The 26,577-nt window shown below is 46.5% G+C and overlaps 1 protein-coding gene across 3 annotated transcripts; it reads right to left on the reverse strand.

Annotated features, from left to right (window-relative positions):
• Positions 1-81: 81 nt before the first annotated feature.
• On the reverse strand, positions 82-25,694 carry LOC101166501 (unconventional myosin-IXb). Of its 3 annotated transcripts, none has more exons than XM_011487099.3 (41): positions 25,375-25,694; positions 24,283-25,074; positions 18,504-18,598; positions 18,357-18,419; positions 18,090-18,189; positions 17,250-17,350; positions 16,308-16,431; positions 16,114-16,203; positions 14,747-14,863; positions 14,535-14,669; positions 13,694-13,815; positions 13,440-13,581; positions 13,061-13,250; positions 12,899-12,974; positions 12,740-12,826; positions 12,624-12,663; positions 12,421-12,543; positions 12,259-12,339; positions 12,068-12,178; positions 11,153-11,275; positions 10,853-11,002; positions 10,543-10,685; positions 9,414-9,701; positions 9,243-9,324; positions 8,915-9,103; positions 7,946-8,052; positions 7,787-7,866; positions 6,731-6,915; positions 6,518-6,625; positions 6,220-6,390; positions 6,082-6,114; positions 5,889-6,000; positions 5,171-5,244; positions 4,898-5,090; positions 4,128-4,256; positions 3,744-3,849; positions 3,544-3,675; positions 3,338-3,461; positions 2,028-2,125; positions 1,819-1,940; positions 82-869 (listed from the first exon to the last, which is right to left on the reverse strand). In XM_011487099.3, the coding sequence occupies exons 2-41, from the start codon at positions 25,024-25,026 to the stop codon at positions 625-627; spliced, it is 5,535 nt and encodes a 1,844-aa protein (XP_011485401.1). In that variant the 5' UTR covers positions 25,027-25,074; positions 25,375-25,694; the 3' UTR covers positions 82-624. The 3 variants fall into 3 exon arrangements, with proteins under 3 accessions (XP_011485401.1, XP_011485403.1, XP_011485402.1); XM_011487101.3 differs by having other exon boundaries at positions 1,807-1,940; XM_011487100.3 differs by lacking the exon at positions 8,915-9,103 and having other exon boundaries at positions 25,375-25,693.
• Positions 25,695-26,577: the final 883 nt, after the last annotated feature.

Raw genomic sequence — 26,577 nt, forward strand, 5'->3', positions numbered from 1 at the left:
CGGTTTTTTTTAACCATAAAAGCCGTTTCTTTAGGCTCTTAATACAATTGTAAATGTTCTAAAATATATATACACAAACACTGCAACATCAATGACATATTTAATATTTATAGACAGGAAGGATATTTGCTGGTACTGAACTGAGCGTTTATTTCAGTCAGTGACTGACTAACACAGACAATGTAAAGTTAAATTTGAAGGCATGCAAAAAATAAAAATGGTCATTATAATTTTTCTACAATTAAAAAGTGGTAACTCAGTCACATCAGTACCAAACTGGTAATATACACAGTTAAAACGGTTCCAGTATAAAGAAAGTTCACGTCTGAGTTTTGTCTATAACCTAACAAGGCACTCAGGATTTTGGAGTTCCTCCTCATTTTTCACATAAGAGGTCCAAAAGTGTATCAAAAAACATTTTCTCTAAAACTCATTACTCAAAGATCAAATTCTCAAATTGAACAGAATCTGCAGCAACAATTAGGATTTTGTTCCAGTAAAAAATGAACAATTTCACAAAAACCACGTAAGCGAAGTGAATGAGTTTATGAAACAAATGTACATTCAAAACTTTCTAAAAAAACCCCAACATGTTAAACACCTTTAAAAACTAGCAGTTTAGTGTCAGCTTTGATCCTCATCTTCATCAATGTAAGGAATCTCCAGATCGTCGTAGCTCCCGTCCCGGGTCTTCCTGCCTCCGTGGGGGCCGGAGGGCAAGGAGGAGGAGGAGGAGTCTGCGGTTTGTGCAGAGGAGCTGAACTCTCTCCGCTCATCATCAGCCCGATCCATACAATGTCTGACTTTTTGTGCCAGGTCAGCGGGGCGATGTGGGGGCTCAGGTTTCTGGGGTTTCAAATGCATCTTTCCTACAAACACAACCCAGCAGCAGGAGCATCAGGACAGAGTCGGCAATTTGCAGAAGATGCTTTGAATAATAACGTGTGAGTCAGGTGACTAAAGATGAAGAAGAACCCAATTATTAAGTCTTTTTAGTCCCACTATCTGTCACACACTTAGGTGTTCTCCCCCCCCCCCCCCATCCAACCCTCTACTGCTGAATGTCTAGCATGGAATCATTGGGTCCCATTTTTAGAGTTTTTGGTATGACTCGGCCTGGGTTTGAACCCACAACTTTCCAGTCACAGGGCGGACACTCTACCACAAGGCCACTGAGCTGGCCGAGCAACAATCAGGATAATTAATGACACATTTAAATACACACACAGAGTCAGGATGGATTCGTCCCTTTGTCCTTGTGCAGGAACATCAAAGCATCTCTTCCCCTGCAGATATTTTGATGTGCAGCTAACTTTGGCTCAGACTTTGACAGACTTCTTCATTTCCTTTGGGCTTTTCCCGTCAGGGATCGCCACAGCCAATCAGCTTCCTCCATCTAAGTCTGTCTGTCTTCTGCATCCTCTACCAGCAGCTACCTTCATGTCTTCCTTCACTGCATCCAGAAACTTCCTCTCTGGTCTTCAAATATTTGCTAAAAATTATTTTCAAATAAAATTATTGTTGTTAAAAAAACAAAGAATTTTGCTGCTTTTTATTTCAAGATCTTTCCCATAAGGCAGCTTTGTAACTGAAGGATGCAACTCCTGCTACGCAGCCGAAGACCTCGCAAAAACGGATGAAAACTTTAGAGGGATGACATTCAAGAAGCAGATTCAGTTCAGTTTATGGGACATTTTTGCCTTTTATCTAGTAAAAGAATAAAATTCATCAGTAATCGGTTTTGTCGAGTGTCGCATTACTGCTCTTTGCACGTGATGACAGTGGAGGAAGGGTAAAGGACCGTACCTTGTTACTGACCTTCCGAATCCGTGGCCCCAAACTCATACAGGCTGTCTGAGCTCAGCGAGGATAAGGAGTCCAGGTTTTCACTGTCTGAATGCTCATGATCCATGTCAGGCAAGCCGCAGGCCAACTGTGTCCTGAAAGGGACAGAAGAGGAACACCGGATTCAAACCCACAACTTGAACTCCTCCATGAGAACGATGGACACCTGGACCTGAGCTCACTTCTGCTCCTTGATGGATTTGAGTCTTTCGATGAGCACCGTCTCGGACTCGGGATCGACCCGGTGAGGAGCGTCCAGCTTTGAGGGCTGGTCGAGGACCTGCAGAATGCAGAAGCAGAGCCGTTCAGAACACCGAGCTCTCACTGATTAGTTAGATGGATTCATGAGTGTTTCTGATCTTTAGTTTGGCTAAAAGATGATTTTCAAAACCGTATTTGCTGAGGATTTTCTAAGAATCATCCGTTTATTGCAGAGTGTTTGCAGGTTCTACAGCAGCTCTGACAGGACTGGGCTTTGGGAGGACAAATGTTCACACGCGTTAAAACACCGTTTTTATTTAAAATGACAATGCAGGATGTTCCAAAGCAACACGAATGAATAACTAGAAGGAGCTGCAAGAAAATGCAGCGTTGAATGTTATATTGCTGAATGAAAATTAAAGGGGAATAATTGGCATTAAAAAAAGAAAGAAAGAAATGGTCAAAGTTGACCATAAATAAAGTGAAAACAGCACATTAATAAAAAAGAAATGTTTGCGAGAAATGCCAGAGCTGGGTATCGAACCAGCGAGCTTCTGCTCCAAGGATTCCCAATGTGTTTCAATAGAGACAAAAGTCCTGGAATATCTGGAAAAGTTCAAGGATTTGTGACCAAAAGTCACAGCTGGAAAAAAACTGAAAGAGTTGAACATTTGAATGGTTGAAATAGATGAAACATTGTAGGAGGAGTTAAGCGGAAAAAAATGGAGGAAGATACTAGAATAAAGAGAAACGGGAAAACAATGGATTGAAGGATTTACAGAATTATAACCAATTACAGCTTTAAAGTGAATACGGCTGCACGATGTGTGGAAAACTCACAATATGTGATATTAGTGATCAATATTGTGATGATGATATTACTTGCAATAAATGAACAAACAGCAAAAGAAATTCCATTTCACTGCAAAAGTTGAATTTAAATAAGAGTCAAAATACCTTAAATTATTCTCCAAATGACCCTCGTCTAATCAGGAGGGCAACATCTAACATAAAAGCTCCATCCGATTGGTCAAATGCATAAAGGGATTTATTCAATTCCATAAATAGGTTAAGTTGCCATAAGACTGTTTTAGCACATTTAAGGTTTACCATTTATTGCGATTTTCGCCGACTTATGCGATCTGGATGTTGCACAGCTTGAAAACGCGATACCGATACATTAGCGATTAATTGTGCAGACCCAGAAGTGACCCATAAAGACAGGACTTTAACAGGAGCTGCGGCATGATGACAGACTTCAGTCCAAATCAGTTCCTGACAGACGCCTCACCGTGTTTTGTCTCCGGAACTTCAGCTGACTAACCGTCAGCGCTTCTGCGTCTTCCAGCTGCTGAATGTTCTTCATCTTCTCGTTGTAGCGCCGGAGCTGCTCGGTGATCAGGATCTCCACACACCTGAAGACAGGATGTTGAAGGGAGGGTCACCGAGGGAGCACAAACACCTCTGCCCCTTTTGACGAGCACAAAGAGGACTCACTGCGTGGTTTTGGGGACGTCCTTTATACCAAGGAGGGGGTCGTCCGAGTCGGGCAGACGCATGATGCACGGGGCGAACACGATGGCCAGAGAACTCGGCGACATCTTATTGTGCTGCTCTTCCTTTGCCACCCTGAAGCACGTCACGGGTTAGAAGCTCTCCACGCTTCTGAGAGGGCACAGAGGCAAACCGGGACCTACCTGACCAGGTGAAAGATGAGTCGCTCCAAAGTGTTGTAGTTTGCTGGAGGAAGCTCATCCACCTTCTGATACACAGCTCGGATTTTCTCTGAAGCCTCTGGGAGTTCTGCAGTCAAATGAACAGAAACATTTCCACCTTAAAAACACGATTGTGTGAATGTAGATACACATGTATGTATGTTTGTTGGTATTTGTCAAGAATGAATGAACTGCCTTTGTTGTCATGGCAACAGGTACAAAGAAACTGCATGGACGGGTCTACAGAACATCAAAGCTTGTTTATTTAGTTTTCTATGGAAATCCTCATTTTCATCAGACATTAGCAGACACAAAATGATTGAATTTGAAGCTCAGGTGAAGGCGATGAACATCTCAGCTTCTCACCCACAGCGTGCAGAAAGTCAGTGTAGAGCGAGTAGGTCATGAGGGGGTCGGGCAGCTCTCGGAGCCAGCGTTTGACCAGCCCCGTGATGATGTGGATGGGGTATTTATCCAACTGAGCCTCTTCAGGATCTGACGCAGCAAAATGAGACAAAAATTAGCCACAATCCTCAGTTTCAAACCCTCTGCTACAGCACTGAACTGCAGGGAAAGTATGCCGTTACATCCTGTTGTGCTGAAAGTGTCAATTTATTTCATTTATTGTGTAATTACGTCCCACCGGACTTAGGATGACTCCACTGAAGGCTTTTCTTCATTGTTATTTGCTTCTGAATAAATGAAAGGATTATTTTTTGTTTTTTGAAACACAAATCATGTATCGAACCAAATGGAAATAAAAAAATTGAGGTTTGAACCAAACTGTGGGGAAGAGGAATTTCTGTGTCGGTAAATTAAACAGATTTTAGTTTTTGAATCGGTGGAAGAAAAAAATGATTCAACAGAATAAAGTCTTTATCGGTTTTTATGACTTGTTAAAAGATTGAAAATGACTTTAAGAGTCTTTTCTGTTGTTTGTTTTCTTTCTATCGCTTCTTTAAACTCAACAGATGAGAGTGGCGAGTCAGATTCATGAGGCTGTTACGTCACGGCGGTGCCACAAATTCAAAGAATAGAGCGGTGATCTGCACTACGAGAAACCGTCAGATGTCACAACAGTTTCACTTTCAGTTGTGGTTTATTGAGTCTGAAATGAGGTGCAAACCAATTCTTACTTATCTGCAAAATCTGATGGAGCTCCCTGGCTTGACAGGCAGAGCCGGACTTGCGGTAGATGCCTTCGGTGTAGAGGCCGTTCAGCTCCACGTGCATCAGCAGCAGCTCCACCACTTTGGGCACGGGGTTGGATTTGCTGGTCAGGAGACACACGTGCACCCCAAAGTGCAAGGAGCCGGGCACGTTGTCATCCTGCCACAGAGGATGTCATGAGCCTCGTCTGCAAACACAGAGCTTCGCAGGCGAGGAGCAGGAGGTCAAAAGGGTCGTACCTGCCGGGCACACCTTGTGGAGCAATCTGTGATGATTTTGGTCAGACACTTCTTGTGACAAATCAACTTGCAAGCTGGACAGAAGAAGAAAAAACAAAGTTAGACTTTTGGAACTCTTAGAGTCTCACTCTGATCATCTTATGTCCGGTTTTCCCAGCATTCCCAGTGGTCTTTTCATGATGATGATGCCATTTTCAGTCAAAAATCCATAATCCTGAGTTGTTTTTAGGACATATTTTGTGCAGAGCAGCAAGAGTTCATCAGAAATTTACCTCTGAGTTGTGGGCGGGAACATTGGCAAAGACTAACCCCGACCCCTCTTTCCATCACCCTGCTGTTTACACTCTCTCCTGCTAGCTTACAGCCCGTCACACCCCCATCCTAACATTAGCGGTGCAACAAAAACAGCAGCAACATCAGATCCGTCCAGTTCTGATCCAGATTCCAGCTCAGACCAGGAAAACAAAGACGGTCATGGATCTGTTGGTCTGCAGGTGGATGATCAAAAAGGGGCGGAGCAGAGAGACTTTGGCCCCGCCCAGTGTGTATTTTACATCACAAATACTTTTTTTAATGTAATTTTTTCCTTCTGCTTCTGTTTCACAACGATTTGAATAAAGAAATACTCAGAAATGCAATTTTTATCTTCTTTTTCTTTATCAATGTCATTAGAAAAATGCTACAAGAACGTGTTAGAAACATAATTTTCATCACTCACCGCTGCACATGTACGCTTTCTCCATTCCCCAGATGTAGGAGCCGCATAAGTCACATGACTGCATGATGTTGACTTGGTATGTGCTGAACAGGTGATCTAGAGGACTATCAACCTACAGACACAGGAAGTACAGGAAACGCTCTGGAATTATTCGCTCACCAAAATAAAAACGTCCTAAAGATCTTCCACTTACACATTTTTCCTTTTTCCTTCCTTTCTTTGTCGTCTGACAAACACAAGAAAGAAAAACGACAAACATGAACCGGTTATGCAAGTTAGCTTTTCCAACCAAAACGGCGTAGAGACAGCTGAGCTCAAATGTTTACAGCACCTTCGGCAGCTCAGACTCGGCTCGTTTGATTTCTCCTCTGATGAAGCCGTCCAGCACCGACTGGAACAGATTCACCACCAGAGAGATCTCCGCTTTGTTCGTTCCTTGTCCCAGAGTGTTGACCTTGTTATGGTAGCTCATCATTAGATCTTTGTAGCCGATCTGAGGCGTCTGTGGGCCAAAAAAAGGAAAAACAAAAGAGTTGGTTGTTTTCGTACAAAATCACTGAGGATCTGCAGATGTAGCCAACCACAGAAATATTTAGCCCAACATTTCCCTAAAGTTCTCCTGGACCCACCTGTAAAGAAAACATGCTTTTGATGGTTTCTCTGAAATCCATGGTGGCGTTGAGGAAAATGCGCTCGGTTGCAGAAAGGTGGTTGGTTCTGGTTCGCAGGTCGTTCACCTGATGACACCAAACGTTTGAACAGAATCTCACTCGTGAATCTGGAAACCCTCCCTTTGCGTGTTGGGGGGCAGGGGGCATGCAGTGTCCCTCCATCATCCTGACCTGATTCCCCAGGAACTCGTCCAGGTGCAGCAGCTCTTTGGGATCGGTGATCTCCCGGTCCAGGGAGGAATCCCACTGAAGCGCCCGCGTGGCCCGGCTAATGCGGATGGTGGGGACAGTGCTGGTTTTCCCGCTGTTTTGGTTTGAGGAGTGGAGTGACTGAGGACTGTAGGTGGGCAGTGTGGCTGCAGGGGGGGTGTCAAAGGGCAAAAGAACGTCAGAAAACACGAAGACTCAGGATAATTGAACTTCTTCAGACCCAGGCTCGTTTGATGAGCCTTAACCCAAAATGTGGCGTCCCGACATGTGGACGTCAGGCCCCAACAGGTCCATGCTGTACGGTCCACCTGTGACCCACCTGCTGAGCATCAGTCCTTATGAAGACCACATTTTTCCAGAAGACCAGCAAATCTTTCAGCCGGTTTAGTTTGTTTAGCCTGCTCAGTGGCCCAGTGGTGTAGCGTCTACGGATGGGTATCAAAACTCAGTGCCAAGTTGGTACCGCGTATGCAGTACTACCAGGACTGTATAGAACTCAGATTTCTGTGCTTTAATTTATGACATGTCAATCATTTTGTTCTGTTCAGTTTGGATCGTTTTACCTTTCCAATGATTGTGGGCGGGATCACATGAGGAATAGGTGAGGCCGTGTGGGTGGGCGGAGCTACAGTCAAAATGCTGAAGGGGAAGTGCGTGAAAATTTGTCTGAACTTCACAGAAAAAGATTCTAAATCAGCGACCTGATGGATCAGAGTGATGTGTAAAACGCTCCAAAAAAAGAACGTTGTCATGGCGACGAGATATGAAATGCTAGCGTGTGGGAAAACGGAGCTGCACGGCAGACCGTTAGAATACAATAAAGCATCTTAGGCACATGCAGGCCCTCTCCTTCACGCTACTGAGTGACGCTTAAACATTTATGGGGAAAAAAATGGTGAGTTTTTTTCTTATTGAGCACCGGATAAAATCCAAACGTTACTCATCCCTAACAGTTCAGAAAACAGAAACCAGAGTGGAACAGAATAAAAACACAATGCGAGCTGCGTTCATATTTACCCATTTTGTTTGCTGAATTGTCTGCATGAGGTGAGGATTTGTTTCCCCTTTTCCTCAGGAATAAACTAAGGAACCCCACCCTGCATGAAAAAATGATGATGATGACTTCTATGCAAGGAAAGGGATTTCCTCGTGAAGGCCGACGCAAAACGCATTTACCTTTCAGGTGTGGTGGTGGGGGGTTGGGGCCGGACCTGCTGTCTGGAGCTCTTATTGGCCGGATCGTACTGAAGGCTGAACCTAAAGCAGTCGGGTTCATCGGACATCTGCAACAGAACGGCGTCATGAAGGCGCTGGGAAATCACATACGACCATGGAAGGATTTGATCCAGGTTGCAGATCCACATTTAGAGAAGGAAAGCGCAGGTTCCTTGACCCCCCCCCCCAGCAGCTGCAGCCACGTCTTCTCAAAGGATTCCCCAAACTCCTCCATCACCAACAGGACACACTAGCAGCAGTCGTGAGAGCCCTCCACCATGCTCTGGTGCTGCCACCAGCTGCGCCTTCGTGCTTCTGCAGTATTTCAGGTTAAAAACCCTTAAGCTGGTGTTCTTATGCGCGTTTTTTGAAACCTTTGGATTATTTTTTATTCTAAAAAAGTCTTTTTTTTAAATAAAAAATAATCCAAAAGTAAAAAAAAAACAAAAAAAAAACAGCTTAAGGTCTTTCAGTTTTTAACCTGAAATAATCCAAACAAGTTTTTGCGAGAGCAGTGGAAAAAAAATGTAGTTTGTCTGAATGCATCTGACATACATGGAGGTTGTTTTGCACGGTTAAAAAAACCAACAACACAGGTTTGATTCCCGTGTGTCCGTTTGTCAGCACAACCACGAGACAAGAGACCTCGACCGTTTTTACCCTTTTTCCGCTTAACCCTTTAGCCCCAACGACGCGGTCTCAGCTGGATTCTCATCCCCTCACGAGGGGACCGCCCCCCGCCCTCGCTTGCAAACATCAAACGGAGCTTCTGAAGCCTGAACATCTCCACGAGGGCTCGGCGGCAAAAGTTCTGCTCAGCACAAAAGTCCCAGAACAATGCGAATGATGCAGCCCGGCCCGTTCGGGACCAACGCATGCAAGGCTGGGATGCAGAGGAGGGCTGCGGTGGGCGACCCCTCCGGTCAGTACCTTGACCTGGGCCCGGACATCCTCGCAACTGGCCGAGCTCTTCCTGTCGGCGACTGCGGGGCTGATGGGAGGCAGCGGAAAGCTCCAGTAATCGCCCTCCTTGGAGCCCCCAAAGTTAATCATCAAGCCGCTGCGGGTATTGGCTAAGTGCCTCTTTCGTTTTTTCTGCTTGCGGGAGCGCACCCTGACCTAACAGGGTTAGGAAAAGTGATGAGGCACAGACCGAGCGGCCTAAGGAGAAGCTTCCGCTCGTGGGCTTGCGGCCTGCCGCTGGTTCTCAAACCCACGGTGGAACCTGACAGGAGGAGAGAACAGAACTTCTGGTTACCTCGGCGACGGCGGGCGAGCTGTCGGAGCCGGAGGAGCTGACCCTGGAGAGCTCATCTGCAGACATGGACTTCCCCTTCCGACTGTTGAAGGGGGGAAACGGGAAATGAGGGCAATCGCTCCAGCCAGAACTCCAATTCTTCGACCAGGTTCTCCAATCAAAGGAATTTACCGGAAGTCAATTTTCCGCCGCGATTCCGGACGCGACTCATCAGTCAGATCATCTTCGCTGAGCCTCCCCGTCACAGTGCTCTGAGGGGGGTACGGGCGCAGCCCACCGTCCACTTTGCTGCCCAGTGGCATGGACAGGGGTCTATTGAGAGCTGGGGAAGGCCTGCCCTCCCGCCTCTCCTTGCTCGGGTCCCGCTGTGTGGGCGGGGCGTCGCCTGGCTCCGGCAGCGAGCGGCGGTTGGGGCTGAGGTCTACGGGCTGCTGCTTCCTCAGATGCTTCTTTGGCAAACTGATGGACGTAAAAAACAAAACAAAACCAAAAATGGTGAAACTTTTACAGAGAAGTTTTTCCACAACTTTGAGCTTCCTTTGAGCTAAAGAGTGGTGTTAGTGTGAGCAGACAGGAAGAGGCGGATCCCGCCAGAATGCCAGAGTCATCACAACATGATGTTCCTTCAGAAAAAGAAGAGACGCTGACAGGATGAACTAGGATTCTCCACAGGACTTTCAATTTCCTACAATCTGTTGCTGAAATATTGATCAAGTTCATCATTGAATGATGTTCATGTTTCTAAAATCTCAACAATGTTTGAAACTAAACAAACTTCTCCTTTTTATAAATAGAGAGAAAAGGTAAATTCCTGTTTCTTTTGGTTCTTGCAGGAGCCAGTTTGATATGTAAGGGTTAATGGCCGACGAAGTGTGCATCATCACTTTTTAACGCACACCGTGAAAGCCTGAACCATCCTGAACCATCCTGACACAAAGGTTATCAATTTTTAATGCACACCCAGCAGCCAATCAGAATCGAGTATTCAACCGGATGTTGACAGACGCAGTGGACGGTGGGCGTGTCGTTTGTGTGGCGTGATTGGAGGCAGTGTTTTCACGTGTCAAGCGTGGCTTTTGACCGTCCCGGATGTTTCGTTACCCTATAAAATCCAGATTTACATAAATGGGGCAGACACAAAAACAGTTGCTGAGAAGATCCTGAATGGAGGGAAACTCGATAAGACGGAGGAAACGCCGTCAGGCCCTCGGCCGTCTACAGCCGTTTCTCCGTCACTGGGTTCTGCTGCTCAGGAGCTTCTCAGACGCAGCGACACATACGTGTGCGCGCGTTTACATACCTGAGGCGTCCAGGTTGTGTGCCAGAGTCAGGCTCGTCCGCTTTGTCGTGGTTTGGCTGCAACGGCACCACCGAGGAGCGCCACGCCGTCTGGATGACTGTGGCGGCTCTGTTGTGCTTCTCATAAAACTCCCGCCAGCACCTCTGAAACACCAGATAGCCTCCGTCAGACTGAGGCTGCTCCGACGGGCCTCATCACTGAGCTCTCAGAGGGGAAAGGGTTGACGATGAGGAGAAACTGGACTTTCTGACTGAAGAAGCGGCGCGGCTGCAGAGGCTCACTTCTCACTTTAATGATGCAGACCCATCACCTGAATGATCAAGGACGCGTCTCTCTTCTGCAGGAAATGCAGTCTTATCAGGCATGTGCGGAACCAGCGCTGCAGGGTGATGATGCGCCGCATCACCTCCTTGTTCAGCACCTCCTGCAGCAACAGCCGCTCCTTTTCTTTCAGGAACACCTAAACAGAAACCAGGAGTGCAGAAGGTTCTTCAGTTTGTGGACATGATTTGCTGCTGCTGAGACTCAAAGGACTTCTCCAGGTCAGTCTGAAGGAAAATCAGCTCCATGGATCCAGAACCAGCAGGGGCGTTTAGGGAAACATCCAAACCTTGGTCTTTCCAATTTGGTAGGCGTTCTCATCCAGACCCATTTTCTGGAACAGCTCGGTGATGTGCTGCGGAGCGGCGGCAGTTCCTTTTGGAAACAAAATCCCGAACTTCTTAAGGAACTCCTGTCATAAAGAAAAAACATCACAATGAGAACATTTTTATGAAAAAGGTTCCCAATCTGAAGGTTTTTTTTTTGAATGGAACAATGAAACCTCAGGAGGCTGTCCTGCGTAAGACTCTTATGTTCAGGAATGTTTCTCTCAATACCGCCTCATTAGTAGAGACCTCACTAATGCCCCCTCTCTGAAGGTCTCCCAGAAGGATCTTAAAAGATTTGAGGGAATCTGGACTTAGCCGAAGTCCAGAACGCTCCTGCAAACGCACATTTGATGGACAGCTCTGGAAAATCAGAGACTCACGTTTTGAAATTCCTATTTGACTGAATATGTTCTGACATTCAAAGTAAAGTCATGTTTGACCCAGTTACTGCCACTTAACCCCTGATCATCATTCATTCACCTCCATGCTTGACAAAGGGGTTGAATTTTATGTCCCTTCTCAGAAAAAGCTTTTAGATTAATCATAAAGTCTCAGAAATTTAGCATTTCTTCTAAATATGCAGCTTTAGACTTCAACATATTAATAATTAACCAAATGTCTTCATTTTCTCATATTTTTATGAGCCTCATATGATTTTATTTTAATTTGTTCACTCTGGGGAAGAAGGGCATCACTCTTTAGCTTATTCATGAAAAGTGGGAGGAAAGGAATGAGAAATTTCCCGATTTTGTAGCAACAGTTTGCTCAGAAAGTTTGTGCTGATGCAACATTTTTTTTTAAATAAAGAAGAAGCATCCCAACATTTCCTTATGACCTGAGGCAGAGAGACCCCTCCCTCGGAGGGCAGCACCTACTGTGAAGGTGTACTTTGCTCCGTAGCCAGATTTGTTCATGCGGATCATATGCAGCATCCCGGCGTTCCTGATCTGCTCCAGAACCAGCTTGTCCTCGAAGTGCAGCTCCTTCTACAAAAGAGAGCGCTCGAGGTGAGCACAGCGCCGTTTCTGCTTGGTCATATGACCAAACGCTCTGCTGCTACAGTCACCTTCTGGTTGTTGGAGCGAAGACAGACAATGAAGAAAGGCTCTGCTTTTTCAATCGTGGTCATCAACTTCCCCAGAGACGTCTGTGAGACACAAACGGCATTCCTTCAAGACTCTCGTCCTCCAAATGCCTTTTCCTCCTTTTTCTACTTCCGCTCACAGACCTGAAACTGAGCGCTGACGGTCGGAGGCTTTGGCGTGACGGAGGGGTGGAAGATGGACTTGCTGGTGCGGTCGTGTGCCGTCAGTCCCGCCGTGTGTTGAAGGGAGTTCAAATCCATCAGGTTCTGTTCCATGACACACAGAGAAGGTCAGGAGCTGCTTGGTGTGAGAACCAAGCAGAGAAAGATGGAGGAGAGGCCGTCACCTTGGGAATGATTTGCTTCCGCCGACTGCCTCGATTCTTCCTGTAGAATCAGAAAAAAAATGACACTAAGCTCTAAAAACCAAATACAATCCCAAATGTGGGAATGGAAGCCATACTTTTTCATCTCGTAACTCGCAAAGATGTCCTCAAAGGCGTCAAGAGGAAGCTCGTCGGAATGGTCAAAGGAGAAGTCTAGAGTGGTTCTGAGGAGCAGGAGTCATTTCATCAGCAGGAGTAGCTGCTCTCCTGGGAGCGTGTGCAGAACGTGTTCTTACCCGGACAGCTGCTCCATCGGGCTGCTGCGCCGTTTGAGTTCATTTAAGGATTTTCTGGACTTTCGTTTGGCAGCAACTGTGGAGAGTCCACAAAGTCTGTTCTGAGAACTCAGGAAAACGGTAAACGACGGGAGGAAAGTGTGGATCTGTTAGGACACTGACTCAGTTCTGCCCTCCGACGGGCCATGTACTTGAATATTGCCACGATGCGGATGGTCGCTCGCAGGACGCCCCATCTGAACAGAGCTTCCTGGCTCGATGCGACCAGGTGGTGCAGGAAGGAGAGCTTGCTGCTCCGCAGGAGCGACACCACGTCGGGTCGCATGTGCTCCGAGTTCCTCTGTTTGAACTCCTGCAGGAGGACAGAAAGGCTTCAGACAAATTCCTGCTGCTCTCGGAGGGGACCGCCGGTGGACGTCCACGCGATGAATCATTCACTCAGTTAAAGATTTGGGATGTTTTTCCCCTCACCGCCTTATCTCACGCCCGCAGAGCTGGAATGTGCTACCAGGAAGGGACATTTACAGAGAGGGAACTTTACCTGGATGTGATATTTAACTGCTCCTGCAAAGTGCTGGACGACAAAAGTTCGCTCTGTGTCCGAAGAGGAAACGAAGAAGGAGCTGCTGTGCTGCAGCTCCTTCAGCTTCTTCAGCAGAGTTTGATTTGTGGCTTCAGGGAAGCTGAGGAGACACAGAGAAGGTCAGAAAGTGACATCTGAAAAACTATAAATGAAGAGGAAACATTAAAACGCAGGTTTTTCCAAAAGCAAGGACAACAGATAAGTTCCTCCACCTGCTCTCCTCGTCCAGCACGCTGAAGAGGCCGGCCGGCTTGTGGTTGAACAGCTGAACGCAGCCGCTGTTATCGGGAAACGGAATGTTCTTCCAGACGAGGCCTTCAGCCACATAATCCTCCTGAAACGGACATCAGTCACCCTTAAAGGTTTCCTCTAAAGAGCCTCGCTGTTTGTGTGGCAATAATCCATTGGAAAACATAAAAATAAAAGCATGTAGTCAGTTATTCAGGGTTGGGGGGACAATCACATGTAGAAAATGGACCCACGTCAAGCTCTTTCCTCCGTCCACGATAACAATCTGAATAAATATGAAGTTACTTAAGCACATGTCTACGCTGCACAAAAAAAGGCTTGTTTAGAGGCAAAATTACGAAAGTATAGAATTGTGTTTACATGTATAGATAAAACAAATCTACAGCAATTTCTTTTTAGTAGTAAAAGGAGAAAAAGGATGAGGGACAGAAAACGCTGTGTTTGACCGGGTTCAATTACATTTTTAATTCAAATTAATCTGCTGCAGCTGGAGGATCTTATTTTGGACATAGATGTATTTTATTTTGAAAGGAACCTGTATAAGCTGCTCTCAAAAGCAAAAAAAGTAGGAATATTTCTTTATAGAAAAATATAACATTGGTATAATTCACTTATTGTTAACATTTAAAAGCCTTAATTGGCTTGAATAATCCATTCATTTATAAATTAATGTATAACATATAAATGGATGGAATATTGGCCACATAAACATAAATAAGTGGTGTTTTTCTAAAAGGTTAAGTGGGACCAAACGGCTCTTTAGGGGTTAAAGGTTGCAGAGCCCTGATCCAGTCAAACACCGACCTGCTGAAGCTTGAAGATCTGGAGCTTGATGTAATGTTGCAGCACTTCATTAGCGTAGTTGATGCACAGCTGCTCAAAACCGTTTCTGCGCAGATTCTCGAAGCCAAACATGTCCAGGACACCAACAGACAAGCACTGAAAGACACCAGGAGCCAATTTGACCTCTGACATTTAGTGAAGCGGGGTTTTGGCCGGGTCAGAGGAGGACTCACGGAGACGGACTCCTCCATGTCTCGTTTGTTGAGCATGGCGTGGTTGATGTGGAAGACGATCCAGTCGAACAGAGCGCTGTACAGAGACTTGGCCATGGAGTCCCGGGCTGCGATGGCCTGAAAGGAGCGACCGGTCAGCATCACACAAGCCCCTTAGAGCCGTCCCATCACCTTAAAAACACTTCTGTCACAAAATCGTTGTATTCTACAGCGACACACTGGTCCGTCCCTCAGTGTTCATGCACAGCATTAACAGAACATGAACCCGCTTTCATCTGAAGGAAATATTTAGATCTGTAGAACACGCACCGCCTGTTTTCATGCAGGCGTCTGTTTCTCTGCACCAACCTGCGGTCACCCGTGTGCATATGCACATGTGACATCCAACCCCTCTACCCATCGAGGCTCCGTGTTGTTGAGAAACGAACACGCCAGGCGTCATAAGGAGCCTTGGTCAGCCAATCCAGAAACGGATGAAGGAGCAGAGAAAGTTTTGTTTGGGAGCATCAGTTCAGACCGTTTAGCCTCAGGAGGCGGAGCATCAGTTCAGACCGTTTAGCCTCAGGAGGCGGAGCATCAGTTCAGACCGTTTAGCCTCAGGAGGCGGAGCATCAGTTCAGACCGTTTAGCCTCAGGAGGCGGAGCATCAGTTCAGACCGGTCAGCCTCAGGAGGCGGAGCATCAGTTCAGACCGTTCAGCCTCAGGAGGCGGAGCATCAGTTCAGACCGTTCAGCCTCAGGAGGCGGAGCATCAGTTCAGACCGTTCAGCCTCAGGAGGCGGAGCATCAGTTCAGACCGTTTAGCCTTAGGAGGCGGAGCATCAGTTCAGACCGTTCAGCCTCAGGAGGCGGAGCATCAGTTCAGACCGTTTAGCCTCAGGAGGCGGAGCATCAGTTCAGACCGTTTAGCCTCAGGAGGCGGAGCATCAGTTCAGACCTTTCAACCTCAGGAGGCGGAGCATCAGTTCAGACCGTTTAGCCTCAGGAGGCGGAGCATCAGTTCAGACCTTTCAACCTCAGGAGGCGGAGCATCAGTTCAGACCGTTCAGCCTCAGGAGGCGGAGCATCAGTTCAGACCGTTTAGCCTCAGGAGGCGGAGCATCAGTTCAGACCTTTCAACCTCAGGAGGCGGAGCATCAGTTCAGACCGTTCAGCCTCAGGAGGCGGAGCATCAGTTCAGACCGTTCAGCCTCAGGAGGCGGAGCATCAGTTCAGACCGTTCAGCCTCAGGAGGCGGAGCATCAGTTCAGACCGTTCAGCCTCAGGAGGCTTTTATGTTCTTTACGACAGCAAACGTCTTTATGCGGGTCTTTAGAAATGAGGGAACCCAAACTGACGGGACAATTAGGGAAAGAACAGCCTCATACCTCCTTCAGCATGTACTGTGAAACCGCAGAGATGTGGGCGTTCACTATCTTTTTCTGGGTCAAAGTCGTCACCAGACGTTCCTTTTTCACCTGAAAATGAAAGAACGTCAGAGACGCGGGTTCTCCCATCACAATATTGGGATTTTCTCCATCTCAGAGCTGTGGGGAACAGAGCTCTAACATAGCAGACAAACCTTCAGCAGGTCCGACAGCGCATCTATGACCTCTGCAGGTCCAACCTCCAGGACCCAGGAGCCCTCTGGACAGGAGAACGCCACGTTGCCCAGGAGCAGGATGGCGGAGAGGACCGAAAATATGCTGTGGAGCCACAGACAGAAAACATTTACACGTCTGGGTTCAAACCTGGAGTCTGTTTGAAAATCAAATCAGTAAAAACTATCTTTATTGTTTGTTTTTGCTGTAAACTGGAGGTTTTGGACTTCAGGGTTGTGTCAGGCCCACAGCTCCCTGAACCTTTAGAGCATTTTTGCTTTTCCACAGAAAACAAGCAGCTCCAGCAGACCAGAATTCCACGTGAACACCAAAACTGTGGCGCATTTTTTCTGTTTGGGCTAGAAATGCTCCCTCTGATCGAGCCGCGGCCGTTTTCCTCCGTGAGCTGCTGCGTGGAGCTCTTCACCTGAAGAAAGGCAGACCCGACGGGTCGCCACGCTTTGCTTTCAGGTGCACGTTGTGTCTTGATGCTGTCAGGCGTGTTCTGAAATAGTTGCTGCATTTTTGCTTCGGCTCAACAAGCTGCGGCCTGTTTGTGGCAGCAGAGCAGAAAGTGGAAACCTCTGGAAAGCGCTTGTCTGACTCAAAGTCGACGCTGCTGCTGCTGCTCCAGGTTTGCAGGCAAAGACTTAAACTGCAACCAAAAGGAGACGAACCTTCACTGAAAGGACTGCAGATGACTGAGAATCTTTCCTCTGGGTGACCCTTCAGATCAGTGTTATTGTGAAGATACAGATCTTTCACATCAGGCAGACAAGTGTCAGCAAGTTCCAGGAAAATAGAAAGGAATCTCTGCTCAAAGAAAATAGCAAAATGCTGCGTGTCTCTGGTGAAAACAGAAACCAGCGTCTAGCTGGGCTTTGTTCAGCGTCTGGAATGTGGATCTTCAGGAGAATACGTACAGCTTCTTGGTGGAGGCCAGGAAGCCGACCATCTCCATGGCTTGGTGGAGCCTCTGGTACTCCTGTGCGAGTTCCTCCTGATCATCTAAGCAGAGGTTTTCCTGTAGATCAGGGAGGAACCAGACGAGGAGAAGAGGAATGAAACAGACGCTCTCTGATCAGAGAGAAATTAAAAGAAGCACAAAAAGTTCTCAGGTGTGTTTTTTACTGACCTGATATTTTTACTGTTTTTTTAAAAAACTTTTTTGGTTTGATTCTAAATTTTTTCAGTGACAAACAGAAAAAACCTGCTTATTCCTATGAAGAGTGAAAGCTCTCGTTTTTGTTTTGAGAAAGATGCTTCTAAAAGAAGAATCCCTCTTGACAGAATAAAGCCCAACTTAGCAGGTGGAGTAAAAGCATCAGAGGGAGGAGCAGCCTGTGGTAGATCTACATTTCACAGAGGTGGAGTCGTGCACGTCAGGAAGCTTTTTTCCAGGAAGAAAGGTCCAAATAATCGAAAAGAATTTCTTCAACCAGAAGGAATGCTGGGACGTGTCATCACAATGCTTTTTTTAGCGTGGAAGCAGTTTGACGTAGACTACACGGCTTCTTTCTCCACGTGAAGAACATGTAGGCGCTAAGCGGCGCGTTGCCTGAAACCACCTCCGCTCTGTGATCATCAGGAGCTGCAGCCGTGTCAGTCGTGCAAACGTCAGTGAGCGTTGATCAAACATCTACCAGCCGACTTTCCCCGTTTGGACATCAATAAATGACTCATCTTGTCTGATTGCCGCCATTCGCTTCTTCCTGCAGCTCTGTGTGTGTGTGTGTGGGGGGGGGTTAAAGGTCAAGGTTTACCTGCTTCAGGTACAGATAATCTTGGGTCTTCAAAAGATGAAGCTGCTCCCGCTCGTCTTTGGACGCGCCCGCCAGCAAATAATAGAAGACGTGGTAGTTCCTGCAGGTCAGAGGTCACAGAGAGGTTTCATTCCAGCCTGACCGAGTGAACCTGCTTAACATTGAGAAGAGGACGGTGGACAATCCCAACCAAGCTCACAAAACAACGTCTGGACCTAAACCGCACACATTTCCTGGCTTAGTTTTCTGTACATCCAGCATTCATACCTCTCCTCTTTGTCTCTGGAAACCACGCGACTCTTTTCCAGAAGGAACTTCTCGATGACTGCCCTGGAGGACGAGAGGAAGAGGAGGAAGAAGAGGAGAAGAATGTGAGCCGAAGCTGCAGAGAACTATCTGCTGAGCAGAACTCACCCTCTGATGACTCCACTCTCCAGGTAGTTCAGCTGCACGAACTTCCCGAAGCGGCTGGAGTTGTTGTTCTCGGCAGTCTTCGCGTTGCCGAAAGCCTGTTTCCCACCAGAGAAAAAAAAAGACAATTTCATCACAAGAACGTGAAGACATTAGAGTCAGGAGGAGAGAAGAAATGAAGAACCTTAAATCTGAAAAGGATTTTCTGTGTTGTGTTTGAGAAAAAAGAAATAAATGGGCCTATATGGAGGCAAAAAGGAAGAATTTACTAACAAAATTCATCAGTTAAAAACAAAACTATAATGTGGGGCAGATGATTACTATGACCTACAATCTCCAGGAGCTTTTAGAAATACAGCAGTTTATCACAGGAGAAAAATTGATCATAAACAGAAAGGCTTTAAATTAATTTCTAATTTCATATTTTCATTGGAAAAACCACAGATTTTTTCACCATAATTAACATTCATTTTGTTTATAGTCAGAAACCTCTAGCGGATTTTTCAGAGCAAACACTTTCTTTTCTTCTGGTGGATCAAGAAATCCTCTGTGATCTTCTGCTTTTGACGTTTCAGCAGGAAATCCCCGACAGCATCAGAGGTTTAGTCACTGCTGGCGTCTCTCGTTTCTGCTTTCAGATAAACTCCATCAGAAAATGAGCTTCTGTTGAAAACTGGAGCCAAAATAAAAAGGGAATTTAAGAGCTTTGGAGAACAAAATTCTCTTAAAAATATGTATTTTAGGTGAACTGGACTTGCTAAACAAAAGCTGTAGAGATTTTCCGTGTCTGTTAAAAGGATTGTTATTCAAGAACCGATGGATCTTCTGCTTTCTGCAAACCCAAAAGCAGAAGATCCATCGGTTGTCGTATTCAGTCCAGTTTTCTTTCTGCACATTCAAAGCAGCAGAAATTCCAGTTCCAGCCACAGCGTCTGCTGCAGTTAAATCCACACCATCTAAACGCCACTTTAGGCACGTTTTACCCCAGAAACGTTTAGCTTTTCAGAATTTTGACACACGGAAACGTTGAAATGAAGCATTAAAAGTGAATTACTGGGATTGTCCGACATAAAAGGAACAATTTAAAGATAAGCAGTAAATGGTGTGTGTGTGGGGGGGGGGGGGGGGCAGCCTGATTAAGAAATTGTTCAAGGACCTAAAAAAAGATTTAAAAAAGGCAAATAAAAGTTGAAAAAGGGATTTTTGCATCAATTCAGTTTTATTCCTATAGCCCAACATTTACCACAATAGTCGTCTCAATTCCAATTTCCAACTATCACCACTTCTGCTGAACGCCCGATTGGAGTTGACCTTTTGGCCACGCCCTCTTCAGATCAGTCACATGTGAGGCTGCTCAAGAGCCTGAAGGTACCAGAAGCTCCAAACAAGAGTTTGCAGAAGCAGAACTTTTCCTTCCTTTATGGTTTTCTTACACGAAGGGATTTTAGTCTCCCATGATTTCTGTGAAACATCGTCCTGAGCCTAAAAACAGGTCGACATCTTGACATCGGAGGGATCTGCTCCACCTTTGGCCTTCAGGATTTCTTGGAGCTCTGGTGCTGCTGGGGTTCTGGCTGTAGGCCCAGTTGGATGATCCGGTCCTGAGAAGCTTTCAGCCGCTACAATGGTCCTTCAGAGTGAAAGCTTCTGGAAACACGCCTGGATTTATGCTGCTAATTCCTTCTCCGCCAAAACGACATCATCAGGCTGAAAACAAAAAGGGGGCGGGGCAGACTTCCTCCACCTGGAGCAGGAGGAGCTGATGGGGGGGCGGGTGGAGGAGAGGAGGGACCTTTTTCCTCGTCTTCACGAACACCAAATGCTGTGCACTTCATTAGAACTCGTAACAGCTGCACGCATGGGGTGTGCGTGATCCCTGAGTGCACGTATCCACACAAACTACACTCTGATTTGTTCAGTCTGCAGGATTAAGGGGGGGGGTTGATAAATCTGTCCGACACGCCTGCGTCTCACCTGCCTCCCCCTAACTCACCCCTCTTAGTTGTAGAGGTTTTCACTACGACCCGTCACCCGCAGCGTGAACGTAGAGAGAAACGCCAGTCCCGTACAGGTTTGACCATTTTTCACCTGCAGACCCCTCAACCCCCCCCAAACCCCCCGTAAGGTTAGTCGGGACTAAAGCTTTAGGGAGGCGACACGGCAGCGGAGAAAAGTGTTTCCGTCCTCAACACACGATAAACAACGAATCAAAAATCGACTAGGAAAGTGTTTTACAACCTGTTCTGAGCCGAGGCACACTTTAGCCTTGAAAATCCCGCAGCACACCAGCATCCAAAAATAAAAACGGAGAAGCTCTATAGTCTGTATTGATCTGCAGTCCCTCCATGATCTCATGTGCATTTTTGTGATAACTGTGGCAGAAAAAGCTGGAAGCTGCAGCTGTTTTATTCTAAAAGATGGAATAAAAGTCAAGTTAGAAGATTTAAAACTTTTTGATGTGTGTTCAATGTGGTCTCAAGACATCACAGGAAGACTCATTGTGGGCTGAGACGCTGTCACTTTAACCCAATGCATCATGGGAGATGTAGTGATGGCAGACAGACTCTCTTCTCAGAGCTTCATTGTTTTGTTCTCTTGTTCCACGGTCTGACACCGGATTCTGTGGAAAGCTACACCGCTAAAGACGAGCTTTAGCTGGTATTTCTGTTGGAACTGAGAGACTTTGTGAGCAGAATCTGAACAAGGAAGTGAAGACTTTAAGCACTTCTGATTGGTCAGACTGATAACATGTGATTAAGCCTTCAAGAATGATTGGTGGAGACAGTTAAAGGGGCGGGACTTTTCAGAAAACAGCTGAAGCTGCGTCTAAATCACGGTTCCGTCATTCTTATCAAAGTGTCTTTAATAGAATCAAATAAACACAACGAAAAAAGTATTTTATGATCTTTCATATTCTAACTACTCAGTGTTTTATCAGGGCCTGTTTGGATGAACACAGAGCTGATATCCTGGAGATGGAAAATGATTTTAGATCAGTGAATGGGTCATTTCCCACGGCACACTGGCTGAAAAACACTGGACTAGAACAGGTGATTGAATAATTCCAAATAATCAAAGCTCTTTTAATTACAACCAATGAGTGTTACATAGTAATGTGCAATAATGATTACTGAAATGTTTAGATTACAATCAATAACTATTGATTTACTTTACTTGATCTGCAATGTGTAGCAATAATTACTGGTTTAATGTGATCATGTGTTCTAATAATCAATGATTATTACATAATGGTTAATATTACTGTTTACTGAAATCATGAATGAATGTTTTCTGAAGATAATCAATCATTACTAGACACTGGATTTAGTAACTTGAAAAGAATCCATCGGATCAGTACTGGATTACAAAAACTGTAAAACTATCAAATAAAGTAACTCAGTAGGGGTGGGGGGGTGGGTGGGTTATATAAAATTACTTCTTCCCGCTCTTTTTCAAGCAATAAATCAAGCTCTACTTTAGTTAACGATGACTACAATTAATTAAGAAAATGTGATCTAAGTGTCTCTGTTTTTAATCTATGCATTTCATCATTTCTGTAGTGAATCTGATAAATCATTTTTCTATCAAAGTAAAGAGTCCTAAAGGGAAGACAGGATGGTTTTAAATCTCTCAGCATTCGATCTTCTTAGTTGTTTACAAAATATTAACGACATAATTTAATAAATGTAGTTTCCTTTGCTGTTTTTCTCCATTATTGGTCTCTTTGCTAAGTTTTTCATTTGTTAATTAGCAACAGCTAATCACCCCCCCCACTCCGTATGGAGGAACGGAGGAGAGTTTGGGTCGTGTATGTTGGCTAACCGTTTCCACGCCACGTCAGGTTTCTTCAGTCCCTCCGTTGATCAGGTTCAAAGCAGACCTCTTTTTTTCTCCAACTGTTTCTTGTCAATAGAAATAAATATGTAAAGGGCAGCGTTTTGTAAGCAAACTGAACCCATTGGTTCCTCAGAGGCTTCAACAGGAAGTTGCCTCTGCTTGTAACTGAAGAGACTGTCTGGACGTCCTGAATGGGGACGTGTGCTCCTCCGCCTGCTCCCCCTCAGAGCGCAGGAGGTGGTTTGGGGCGAGCGGGGAAGGTGGCTGAGCCAGTTCTGACACGTTTCTCCTCGGTGGTGTTCCCCCGCAGACAACGCCCTGCGCATTCCCGCCCCCGCCCCCCACGCTCCTGCAGCAAAGCCCGGCCGGCTCGTCGGGCCTGGAGACGGACCCGTTCAACCAATGAGGGACGGCCGTTCACTGTGAGAACTGCAGAGCAGAAAGACTTTTACCAGGAAGGACAGACGGTGTTTACTCAGACGGTGATCCCGAGATAGAGAAGACTGATGCTATTGTTGAACAGAAACAGGTTTTTTTTTTTTTTTTACTTTCATTCAGATCCTGAGAAGCACCATATTCACAGCTTTTGTCCTCGTAGTGAACCAGTTGCTGTGCATTTAAGCCAAATCTGTATCCGTTTAAATGAGTCTAAGGTTCACTAAAGTCCCACTCCGATCATCTTCTGATCTGTTTTCAAAGCCTTCTCAGTCGTTTTTTCATTCGTTTTTTTTAAGTCAAAATCTAAAAATCTGTGTCGTTTTCTAGGACATAGTTTCTGCAGAGCGGTAGGGGTTCATCAGTTGTGGGCGGGACTGTTGGCACAGAGCAACCCCGCTGCCACTTCCCATCATCCATCTGTTTACATGCTGTCCCACTAGCTTACAGCCCCCCACACCCCCATCCTAACGTTAGCGGTGCAACAAAAACAGCAACAACATCCGATCCATCCAACCGTCCAGTTCTGATCCACATTCCAGCTCAGACCGGGAAAACAAAGACCTTCATGGATCCATTTGTCTGCAGGTTCAGAAAGGGGCGGAGCTTGTGGCTCCAGCCAGAATATTTTCTTTTTCCAACAGCATTTTTTCACATCTGCTTCTGTTGATTTACAACGATTAAAATGAAGAAATCCTCAGAAATGCAGCTTTAAGCTTCATTTTCTTTATCCATGTCCTCAGAAAAATGCCACGAGAACACGTTAGAAACACCTTTAACAGTAAAAATTCTTCAGATGTGAAGATTTCCTTCCGTGGAAAACCTGTTAAATGAGGAACTGTGGCTACTGTAAAGCTGCACTCCTCCCCATCTATCAAAGATCTCAAAAAAACACACAAAAACGGGCCTTTAGTGCAGCGTCTCCCCAGCACATCCTGTAAATCGCCTCATTATTTCTGAGAGATTTCTGTCAAAAAGGCGAGGATTTCCCCTCTAAAGCCGTTTGGCCTACTTTCAGTTCAGTTACTGGCTGTTGCGCAATCAATGAGGGAAAGAAAACCAGGCAGAGGTGAGCTCAGCCAGGACGTCCCAGCGGCGCTGCCGCCGAGCGCACAGGTGTGAGCCCCATCCCCGTCCCACAGACACGCCTGCCTTCTTCTGCCTGAAACGGCGAGGATCTGATTCCCCCCAGAGTTCAGCGCGTCGCAGCGCGCATGCTCACCGCCTCCTTATCACGACTGAGTTTAGTTCCTGCAGCGCTCTGTGGTTCTTGGTGCTTCGTGCAGAAACCAAACATGCACTGAAGGAGCGAGCGGCGGCGTTTGTGTCAAAGCTGAAGGTCCGATGAGGTTAAGCTTGTTTAGGAGCTTCAATAGAAGACAACCCATCCCCATCATCATCATCAATCTAAAAATTGCTGCTTCTCTAAGTTGTGTTTTTTCACCTTGAGGTCATATGACCCTCAAGCAGCTTCTACCTGTAGAGGAGGTGATGCCGTCAGCTCACGTACCTCTAACACCGGCCCCGATCCCAGGATGGTCCGGTCCAGCCCGGTGGAGGACGTCTTCTGGCTGAGCGCCGTGAGGCAGTGGATGAGGTACCCGCTGCTCTCCGTCTTCCCCGAGCCCGTCTCGCCCGACAGCAGGATGCACTGGTTCCTCTGGCGGCCCAGCATGGCTCTGAAGGACACGTCGGCCATGGCGAAGATGTGGGGGCTCAGCTTGCCCAGCGGCTGGTTCTCGTACATCTTGACGTACTTGGGGTTGTAGTAGACCGGCAGGTACTTGTTGGGGTTGACGGCCACCAGGATGCTGCTGATGTAGGTGTAGATTTTGCGGTTGTAGAAGCGCTGCCGCAGAGCCTCCAGGACGCTGGTCTCCGTCACAGCGGGGAGGTCGCAGAGGTCGTCCATGTCCTCCTCACTGCTCTCCGGCTGCAGGACGAAGAAGTGTCCGCTGCTCTTGGGGTGCCATTTCTGCGTCTCCGGAGGCCACAGCAGAACTCGCCGCAGAGGTCGCTCCTCCGGTTTCAGCAGCGTCTCCTTTGAGCCGCTCTCCCTGACCTCCAGCAGACTGTAGGTCTGGTTGGACTTCAGGCCCAGGGTCAGGATGGCATTGTGGATGAGGGTCTTCGCCGTGTCTCTGGCACTGACCTGGATGGGGCAGTAGGCGCCGGTGTCCTGCCGGAGGTAGACCTGCACAACACGCGCCTCCTCATCCTTGTCAGGGGTCCCAGCTTCTTCTGCAGCGCTCATCCTGAAGCTCAGAGCCGCTCCTCAGAACATCTCATCCTCCGGGACCTCCTGCAGAACCAGAGACCAGATCTGAGTCAGGCTGAGGCGGGACAAACAGCACAGCACAGCAGCTGAGCGTCTGCTGCAGCCGCTTTAATCCAGACCAGAATCCTGAACAAACTTTAGGTGGATCTCACCGAGACAGGTGTCAAACCGGCGCCCAAACTTTCAACTTTTCACTAAATTCAGTTTTTCCTTCTTCAGAAGCTCTAAACGCGCCTTCAGGCAAAATAGTCACTTTTCTGTTATGTCGCCGCGCGCGCGAACAACAAGCTCACCGCTGGAACAGCAAAAATGACGTTTGCTCACCTGAGCTTCCAGCCAAAGGTGAGGCGTGAAGGTCTGGACGGGCGCTCCTTCCTTCCCGTGCCTGGAGTTACTGAGTCTCCGGAGAGGAAGCCCGACGTCTCCTGGTCCTCGTTCTGACCCGAAACTCTGCGTTACTTCCTACATTTCTCCACGCGCACGAACACACGCACGCAGCCGCCGACGCGGGGAAAGAGGGAGGGTTCCCCCCTCCCAAGGAAGCACGACGGTCCTTTAACCGGTGACGGCAAAAATAAAAAACCGGTGAAGCGTCACTTCGGTCCAAACACACAACCCGTTAGAAATCCACGAAGTGACAGGAAGCGAACAGGAAGATCACTTTAATTGATCCAATTTGGTGACAGGTGAGGCGGGGCGCGAGCGCCCTCTGGTGGACAAAGTACTGCATCACAGCAGGACAGTTGTTGACCTGCTTTTCTGTTGATTCTATTTTTGTCTTTACACAAAACAGCAACATTTTCACCCAAAAGTTATAATAAAATCCTAGCGGTTACTTTTTATTATTCTTATATCTGACTGAACATTTTCTTCTCTGTCATAACTCACAAACTGGTCAAGGATTAAATAAATAGATTGAATTGTGGAGATAGATCAAATCAGTTTGAATGTTTGATTTCAACTTTAAAGACGCTGATGGTTCTTGAGATAAAAAGAAAGGACAGACAGACAGACAGACAAATGAAAGTTAAATGTGTTTTTATGGTTGATCAGGGATTTTACTGTCATAAAGCATGAGGTTTTAGAATTTATCTGTAAAAAATGAAATAGATGAAAGGCTTTGTGTGTTTAAGGAATCATCAAACTGATCACTGAACCCTGTTCTACATCTGCTGTCAGGTCTCATTACACACTTTGTCACTGATGCTGCTGCAGATGTGCGTTAGGTTTGGTCAGTCTAACAATGGAAACAGTTCTGCATCTTTCTTCACGCTGGACAGAGGACATAATGTGAAGCAGACAGTTTTCAGGATCTTTCTTGATAGTTTAGAAAACAGTGACAGCTGTTTTCTCCTTAACTCCCCTTTTCCTCTTTCCTTCTGTGCTGTCACCCCCCGTCTCCAACATCTGTCCCTTCTTTCCTCTTCTTTTTTCCGTCCGATCCAACAAAAAAAGGACATAGACGTAAGCAATATAAAATTAAATAAAGTTTAGTCTTTTATACAAATACATTGGTTGGAAGATCCA

This window comes from Oryzias latipes, chromosome 17 (assembly GCF_002234675.1).
Source record: "Oryzias latipes chromosome 17, ASM223467v1".
NCBI lineage: Eukaryota > Metazoa > Chordata > Actinopteri > Beloniformes > Adrianichthyidae > Oryzias > Oryzias latipes.